Here is an 8,933-nt window from a genome sequence, read left to right as displayed (position 1 = left end):
TGTCTCTATGCGTCGGTGCAGATAGTCCTGCGCGCGGCACGCTCTCTGCAGCCTGAAGTGCTTGTTGACACATATTTCACCTTCATGCTCCTCCCTCAGGAGGGTTGGCGTGTTACTATAACGCACCGCACTCCTAGGGTGGACAGACAGCTGGCGCAGCAGGATTTCACAGCAGAAGAGCTCCTAGTTCTCAAAAATGTCAACCCGAATACCACGGTCCCCCTCGCGAAAACGCCAGGGGAACCGGGGGGCCTCTTTGAGGTCAGTGCTCTGCACTTTGTACAGGCGCTACAAGAAATTCGATCCATGGCTTCAGCCTGAAAGCGTGCAAAAGGCCTTCAGTAACGCGTGGTGTGACCTCTCTTACGACGCAAAACGAGAAATAAGCGGAGTCAGGGGGCCGGCGCTAGTTGCCACTGACACTGCGGCATGCATGCAAAATCAGCAGCAACGAAACATGCGTGCTGTTTTCTTCCTAGCGACACCGAAGAAGGTGTTCAAAAAAAAGCTTTCACACGTGCCATGTATGCCCGCTACTTTTCGAGGGCTGCGTGCAGCAACTAGGCCAATAGGGCGAAAGAGGGAGGCTCCAGAATGCAGACACATGTGCACTGAAGACAAGTGTCTGTGTGGGCGAAGGCTTTTTGTACCTCATGGGCGTGCGTGGGCTGAAAAGTTTAAACAAGTGCACACGTCAGCAGAGGGCTGCTGCCCTGATGCGCTTTCTATGGGAGACAACGCTCCACAACAAAACCGGTTGCCAGATGCTGGTGTGTGTGTGTGTGTCTTTCACGGCATACGCACTTGCGGCATTACCCATGCCCCTCACACGTTCGTTCTGGCCGTTTCGAAACTTGTACGTGGGCAGGGGAGGTGTTCTGAGTATTTTCATCCTCCCCAAAGGGTAGCTGGGACAGCTAGCTTGGTACCTTGAAAAAAAGAGATCAGCCTGTGTGCATGCGCGCGAAGTCGGCCCAATAGACAAGACGCCGTGCACACTGGAAGAGCCAAACGTCTGAGCGATGGAGAGGGCCAACACGGGGGGGGAACTAGCTGCACAGCGCATATTAACACTCTCAGTAAACACGGGCGCCTCGTGCCGCATGCGAGCCTGTCGCACAATATGCAAAAAGGTTCATTCAAGTCGCGTCGTGCCCTCGAGCAATTCACGCCAAGGGGGATCCTCTGTTGAGGTCTCTTCAAATAGGCAGGCCGGTGTGCGGGCAACGGGATTGCGCCACTCGCGGGAGGCTACAGCAACCCTTTTCAGAGTTGTAGGCTCGAGAGTTTTGTAGCGTTTTAGCCAGTGCCAATAAGATCGTGGGAAATAAGCAATACAGGGGGACGCTTTGCAGGGGCAAGGCGCCCTTCGACAGTAGCCAGCGAATTTTCAACCCAGAGAAAAACGGGTGCTCTGGCGTATACCATGCAATATTTGGCGTTACGTGTGTACTATGGGTGCTCTACCTCCGGAGCTGCTTGTCGCCAAGCGATTCGAGCTTCCCCGTAAAGGAATTCACTTTTTCTGGGTTTGCGTAGTTTCTCTATGCTCGTGTAGGCAGGGTTCGGCCAGGGGAGTCTTCTTGCCCTCAAATTGGAGGTCTCAGGGTTATCAAGAGGAAAGAGTGAATCCTTCGGGAGGCACAAGGCATATATTTTTTTTTCACGAGGGCTTCATGCCCGGTAAACGTCGTGAAAGTTGACAGCTCCAAGAAGGCCGCCTCCTTACGGGAGGGGGGGAAGCGAAAGCCGGCAGAGCGGGGGTTCAGGGAACCTTTTTCTCACGCACGGAGGAGCACCCAAGTAAACTCGCCGCGTGCCTCTCGCTGTGCGAAGCGTCTGGCTGCTCCATGCCACCTCCAGCCTTCCTGAACGCAGGGGCGAGGCGGGAGGTGTATCGGCTTTGGCGAAAATGTGGGAACAGGAGAATGGGGCGCTCAGACCTGGAGCTCCATACTGCAGGAGAGCCTTTGCATATTCGGCGCAGGTAACACTGCCTAGAGGGCTTCGAAACGCTTTTTAGGGACGCTTAGGAGGATCCGAGCTCATCAATGACAGCTAACTATCAGCGCAGTGGCAGACCCTGGAGGCTTCCCCCGAAAGAGCCTGCATGCGCTTAGTTCGCGTCCGAGATCGCCCTTGCCGAAGGACATACGCTCAACTCGCTGTGCCGGCAGCGTTTAAACTCTTTAGCCCCGCATGCCCCCCACCAGCCTCCAACCTTCCTGATTCTTCGGGCACTTACATCCGAGAGAGGCTGCTCAGCAATGCAAATGAAGAATAAAGGAGTGCCCGTCCGCTCTCAAACATGGGTTGAAGCAGCCCGCGTACGCACACACCGACAGAAACCCTGGCTGGCTGCATGCGGAGGCGGTCATCAAGGTGAGGCGGCAAGGAAACTCTTCATAAGTCCGCGCGAGTCTTACTAAAAAAAGAGCTTCCATTAGAAATCGGTTTCAAATACATGTATCCAAGCATCTAAGTGTTTCACGCGAATACGCTAAACGGCGGGCTCGGGTGTACATACACCGCAGCCGACTCGAGCAGAAGCGCATGGACTACTGTGTCTATTGACAAAGAGCGCGAAAGCTCTGCAGGTTGAGGAGGTTTTTGTCTTGGAAAGAGCAGCGCTGGAGCGCTTGGAGGGGCCATCGCTGCAGCAGAAGACGCAAGCTGCACCTGCTGGTTGTTGGTGATACGCCATCATCGCCTAACAGCAGCAGCGAACCCCTGCTCGGCAGCTCTTCCCGCATCTCTTCGACTGAAGAGACAAAATGAGCTTTCTTTGGGAGCGCCTCCTCGCAGATCCTGCAGCTGCCGTGCAGGTGAGGCGAAACCTTCACCGACGCAGGTCCATTGGCAGTTGCGCAGTGTGTGCAATGCGATCGGGGATTTTGCTGTTTATCGTGTTGTGCACTCTTCAGGACCGAGCAAGCATCATTCTTGGAGTGCCCGTCCCTTTCGTGGCGTGTGTCTTGCTCCTCGTTGCGGCATACGCGGCTCTTGCTGCCGCAGGCCTGAGAAGTAACTACACCGCGCCATCGACTTGAATAGCAGAGCCGGGTGCCCTTGGGGTAGAGAACGCGCGAAAGCATGTGTGATTTCTGTGGAATATTTATCTCTGAGGGGCCTTGCAATGTGCTGTCTATTTCGGCTATACCTCCGAGTCCATGCATTCTCATATTGGTACATAGAAGCCCATGTCTTTCGCTTCTCGCAACCTCCCGTATCCTCCCGTCCAGAGGTGTATACTGGTCCTTTTACAGAGAATTCTGTATGTGCATATATACGCAGTCTTCTAGGATTCGATTTTGCGGGGATATCTAGGGCACTCGTCGCTTCTTGTTCTGGTTCTGTGTAGCCTTGTGCTGTGTACGTACATATGCTGAGCACAGCTATGTGCATCTTGATGTATGCATTCATATATATATCTATACGTATATGTGTGGACAGCTAGATCACCAGACGCAACGAATGTGTTAAGCCAATAGCTGGATAGATTTTGAGACATGCGCGCACACGCGCATGTCTAGGATTCCCCCTCTGCACATGAAACCCTCTGTTCGCTTGGCTGCATGCCTTGTTGCGACTTTCAGTCTTGCAGGGAGTGCGCGTGGGGTCTGCCTTAAGACTTGCCTCGCGGCCGTGCATGCAGGTAGCCATCTTGGGGCCCAGTGGTGCTGGCAAAACGTGCTGTCTCCTCGCGCTTCGGAATGGAAAAACGGAGTCTACTGTTCCCTCACTAGCGGTCAGCTGGCAAGCCCGTGCCAGACGTAGCGAGGGTTTTCGGCGTGAGAAAAGGGCATGCACACGGTGTCAGCGAGTGGCTCGATCGACAGGCGCAGTGGAAGCCATGCGGCCGACGCAGTTTCTGCCTTCCCACGGCAAGAGCTGGCTCAGCCTTTGTGTTTCCAGCTCTGTGGGAGTGCATGTTGTATGCGCATGGGTTGCAATGCGAATGCGCAGGAAAACCGTTGCGACTTGACGCTCAGAAGCGTGGCTTCTGCGGCTGCTGCAGCGCCGAAGGACGAAGGTGAGGCTCCCTTGGCCTCTTCGCAAGACGAGATCGTCGTTCGGATTGTTGACTCTCCTGGGAGCCAAAGACTGAGGCGCCAAGCGATCGCGAACGCAGCGGCCTCTTCGCTCATAGTCTTCATCGTAGATGCCGCAGACAAGCCTTCCCTCAAACAAGCAGCTGAGTCAGTGGAGAAAAGCTGCTGCTCTAGCCTTCGGGGGGAGGGACAGGCAGGAGGAGGCAGACGCTGCACGCATCCAGGGGTAGATCTCTGCAGCGGTAGAAAGCGAAGCGCAAGCTCTCTCTCTCAACGTGCCAAGGGCTTGCTGCGTGTGAAGACTGAAGCGTCATATGAGCGAATGCATCTGCAGATTCCTCTTTGAGCTGTTTTGCAACCCCACGATCTACTCCGCAAAGACTCCCCTTTTGCTGGTAGCCAACAAAAGAGACAGGCCAGAAGCTCGTGGACTGCAGGCAATCATAGAGGACGTGGAAAGAGAAATGTGAGCCGCTGCAAAAAGCTCCTTAAAAGGTAGAGCTACTAGCACCGTCGAGGGGGCTGTGGAAAGGGTAGGCACTTCTCTCGATGCGCCAAGCCATTTCGCGCAAGCTTTCGCGCATCCCGAGCAAAAAGGCGAATCGCCAGATCGAGCGCGTACCTCGGGCAGCTAGCTAGCTACATGCGGAGAAACTAGCCGGCTCTCCAGCGGTCTCCTCCCGTTGCTGTCGAAGAGGCAGTACTCCCCAGAGAGACGCCGCTGCTGCTGCCTTTCTGCTAGCTTCCTTAGCGGAGAACTCGGCAGGCTGCACAGCTAGCTAGCTAGCGCCGGCTTCCGACGGCGCGCCGTCCAGCTAGCTAAGAGCGCCTCCGTGTGCGCAGCTCGCCTGTTGGTCTGTCTGTACATTCTCGCAGAGAACGCTGTCGCGTGTCGCGACAGGCGGCTCTTGAGGCGGAGGATGTTGCCGCCAGCTTCATTGGCGCAGAAGGGCGCCGCTTCCTCCTAGAAGATGCTCCCTGCCCACTGGTTAGACATTGAGACAAAACAAGTTCAAGAGTGAACCTTTCGGAATTAAGAGGTGTTCGTCTAGGGCTGGAAGTTCATGAAACTGCGGTCGTTTGATTATTTCGCGCGGCTTCTGAGCCTCTTCTGCTTTCTTCCTGCATGCTTTGTTGGCGTGATCCAATCTGTGTGCCTGCATATGCAGCTTGCTACGAAATCCTTCTTCCCGTATTATCGTGACTGCTGCCCTTTCTTCGGCTGCGTGTGCTCTCCTGCAGACGGTATGCTCTGCCGCTGTCGCGACAGGGGACTTGTCATTGATTCCCAGCTTCATCATAAACCACGCCACGTAGGGGGAAGCCTGACTCTAAAGGGTTAGGCAGCGTGTGCGTCCTGTAGAGATTCGCCAGCCTCATCCAGCCTTTGACGCATTTTAAGAAAAAATGCGGGAGGAGCACTTGTGAGAGGCTACAGGCGGAGGCAAGGAAGGCTTCTCTCTGCTTTTACGCAATCCTGAAAATACATACCAGGGGCCTCATTGTGCCCCTCGAGAAAGGATATCCTTTCAAAGTCTGGGTTTGGCGTTACTACCGGCCAGAACTTAGCTGCGAAAAAGGCAACGAAAAGTTTTCCTCCTTGCTTGCCTTTCGGGGGGAGTCTCCTGCGAAAACGCAGTCCAGGTCTGACGCTGCATTTGCTGCTGGCATACGCACTGTAGGCTCGAGTGTTCGTGGAGGCAAAGGCTGGCTGGATAGTTGCACTCAATAAGGCTGAGACAAGGGCCACCTACGCGGAGCGAAATATAGTTTATATGGATCAATAATGCTTTGCTGGTCGCTTCCGGATGAGAAACTTATTATGGTGTAGGGATAATCACGTTCGCTTTGCATGCGAGAGGTCTTGGGGGCAGCCGCTCCTTCCCGCCGATTTTTGTCAAAGAGTCTACAAAAGAAGCAACACGGACAGTCACGTAGCAGAAGCAAAGATTCGTTAGGGGAGGGGGTGTTGGCTTCTGTTCTTCTGATTAGAACATCGTGTGCCTTGGCTCTTCAAAGAGGATGAGTCGTCCTCGACTGTTGGCTTGCACCCTCAAACGCCGCCTTGGCAACTGGTGAGTGTTTGTGCTACCCGTTTCTGTGTAGTAGAGTGTGCTCTATGAGCTTACCACCAATTAAGTCGTGGCACTGAATCGAACAAACGCTCGCCTAATGCATTAAAAGTAGGTGTTGGCAAAAGTGTGGTGTGCGTCTCCCAGCTCAAGTTGCATGCAAGGGCATTCGCGCGAAACAAATGTAAACTGTGCATATGCAGTGTTGATGTTGCCCGCTGTACCCGACTAGGCCCCCCCCCGCTTCTCTTCTGAGCTGCGTGTTATTTTATACCTCCGGTGCAGAGGAAAAGATTTGTGCGTGTGACTATGAAGGAACCTGTGTGTGTGGGAGTTCAACGCGGTAGCCAGGCAGGTGCCCCCTACACGATGTTCCCCAGAAGGCAGGCAGCCTGCACACGATTAGGGGGGATAGTACGTCGGTAGAATGAAGCCACCGAATGTGACCTCCTTCGTTTTTAGCCCTCTTTATCGCCTCTAGCGCATGGGACCACGGAATAACCGAAGAACCAAGATTCCATCAACCTGCGTGCAGGCTGCGAAATATTTCAATTTGTGTGGGAGGCGCACCGTAAACTTAGATTTACAGCCTGCCTGCTGGCCTTGCAGCTGCCCGAATAGGCGGAGCTCACAATCCAAGCACGCGCCTTGCACTGTAAAAGCGATTTCATCTCTGCCACATGTCTGGGCACGAGGAATGCCACTGAGAAGGCGTTCGGGGAGCACTCTCGCATTTTGAAAACTTTTCTCCGGATGCAGGGCGCATGACGCGCAGTGATAAAACAAGAAGATGAACGCAAAATTACGCTCAAATGCACAATGCAACTTGTACTACAGCGCTACGGTCAAGGGGATGCGACGAACTTTTCTGAAAGGGGCACACGTTAACGCTGCAGCTAATGACGCTAGGAGGGTTGTGCAGGTTGCTTCGAGCTTTACGCCGCTTCTGGCACCTTATTTTCAAGTTTAAAGGCTTTCCCCCCTGCCGAGGTGCTTGAGGTGTTGGGGTCCGCGGGGCAGAGAGCGATGACAGAAAGCAGCCAAAAAGAAAACACTTGACAAACGCTTCTAAAAAATACAGGCTTCGTCAAAAAATGTACTCTCGAAGATCCCGACAGCGCGCGCTAGAACCGCCTTTCCAGCTTCTAAAGAAGGCTCTGCAGACACACGAGACGCCTCTTCAAAGCTGGTAGAGCCTTCTGGTCACGATCATGGTATCATTGGCAAATGTAGAAATATCCCCCTTTCTGCTCACAGGGCCTCTGCTCAAGTGTTGGATTGCGCGCAGTAGCCCACCCAGCCTCGTGGTCTTCTATCAGTGAATATTCCATCCCTGCGCCTGCTCGCGTACGAGTAGATTATGAGCGCTTCGTTACGCAATGAAACTTGGAATAGGATTTCGCGTTGTCCGTCCTATTTCACGGCTGTTGCCATCGTTATTTTCATAGTGCGTCGAAGGCACCAATCCCCCGTCTGAACTCCAAAGTTAAGCTACGCAAGGCCCGATTAGCACTGCTACGGGAGATTCCGCTGGAATTTCTCTGGGTGATTACGGCCTTTATTGTCAAGGCGCCAGAGAACAGCACACCAAGTTCAAACAGAACCTCCCACCAACCCCCAAGCTCCCCCGCAAGTTACCAACACTCTGCCTAGCTTGTTGGCAGCTACCAATGTGACGCTACTGACGTTTCACGCAAATCGATGCAACAGGTGCAAACAGCAGAAAAGACACTATCTGACGGGGGCTAGTGGCTACAAAGGAGGCAGGGGACGAGCTGACAACACCCCCTGCCTGCACGCTTCGCTGCACGGATTAACATTGTTATGGAGTGCTACATATTACTTCCCGCGATTTTCATGCGGTTCTGTGGAGAGGGAGGGACCCTATATATTCGGAAATCCTCGGCGGCAGCCGCAGAGTCTAGTGCTCATGACGCAGGTAGAGAAAATGTGCCCCGACACATGAACTACGCACACATACACATGGAAATATACATGAACATGCGTACACCAGCAGTCAAGGGCGCTTCGCGTGGAGATTGTTCTTGTATTGCGCCGTGCAGGGACGTGTTATAGCCGTGGGTTGTTACGGTCAGGTGCTCTAAGACTAGTAGTGTCGCTGGTTCATTTGAAGCGGCACCTCATTCTGCTACATCTGCTACCGGATTTCGCGGGTGGATGGCAGACGCTGGGGGCGTTTGCCATCCACCCGTGCCAGCCTCGCGAAAACGTCCATTTTGCAGTGTAGATACACTGGGAGCCGTCCAGATTTTCTCAGTAAACACAATGCAGTTAAACAGGCGTTTTGAACAGCAATGGGCCCCCTGGGGGTCTCCGATGCTAATGGCTCTTTTCAGAAGCCCTGGCTACATAAAAGTCGCCCCCAATAAAACCCCGAATGAGAGGCTCTAGGGGAATGTGCGTAGGAATGGGGAAGCCTGGCACTGTCTCTCGGCCCCCTTCTCGTCTTTTTCAGTCCTGTGAGGCAATGTATATAGCTGTATAGCGTTTGTCGAACTATATTCACATTGGGAGGAAGAAGCGATAGGGATACATAGCGGAAACGTACAAGAATGCATGCATGCAGAGCTCTTTCAGACTGCAGCATCAACTAAGCACAAAGACTAACATCTAAACGACCGCACAGGAACGTACGCCTGTGATGCACGCACACAGCGATGCATTCCTACAAGGCAGCTAGCTACTGCCTGGAGGAAAGAAGACAACACACACTTTGTGTAGCTCTACTATCCCTGCCTGCGGTGCACTGACTGATGCCTTCTCTGTCTATTTTTCCTTCTTCCTTAAT

At 53.6% G+C, this 8,933-nt stretch overlaps 1 protein-coding gene across 1 annotated transcript; it reads left to right on the top strand.

Annotated features, from left to right (window-relative positions):
* Positions 1 to 2,774: 2,774 nt before the first annotated feature.
* LOC34622791 lies at positions 2,775 to 8,752 on the top strand. The gene is made up of 8 exons (XM_026336274.1): positions 2,775 to 2,825; positions 3,967 to 4,199; positions 4,387 to 4,518; positions 4,929 to 5,040; positions 7,382 to 7,471; positions 7,701 to 8,063; positions 8,201 to 8,529; positions 8,623 to 8,752. Exons 1-8 carry the CDS (start codon positions 2,775 to 2,777, stop codon positions 8,750 to 8,752), a joined length of 1,440 nt encoding a protein of 479 aa, XP_026192059.1.
* Positions 8,753 to 8,933: the final 181 nt, after the last annotated feature.

This window comes from Cyclospora cayetanensis, unplaced genomic scaffold, assembly GCF_002999335.1.
Source record: "Cyclospora cayetanensis isolate NF1_C8 unplaced genomic scaffold, CcayRef3 CcayRef3_contig_12, whole genome shotgun sequence".
NCBI lineage: Eukaryota > Apicomplexa > Conoidasida > Eucoccidiorida > Eimeriidae > Cyclospora > Cyclospora cayetanensis.
The sequence above is the reverse complement of the archived record's forward strand: the minus strand, read 5'-3'. Positions and strand labels throughout refer to the sequence as shown.

Excerpts from the sequence above, each read along its gene's own strand:
- LOC34622791 (XM_026336274.1), top strand. The coding sequence starts at position 2,775 with ATGAGCTTTCTTTGGGAGCGCCTCCTCGCAGATCCTGCAGCTGCCGTG. Across the intron at positions 4,200-4,386 it reads TCCCTCAAACAAGCAGCTGA|ATTCCTCTTTGAGCTGTTTT; the intron begins GTCAGTGGAGAA and ends ATGCATCTGCAG. Across the intron at positions 5,041-7,381 it reads AAGATGCTCCCTGCCCACTG|GGCCTCTGCTCAAGTGTTGG; the intron begins GTTAGACATTGA and ends TTCTGCTCACAG.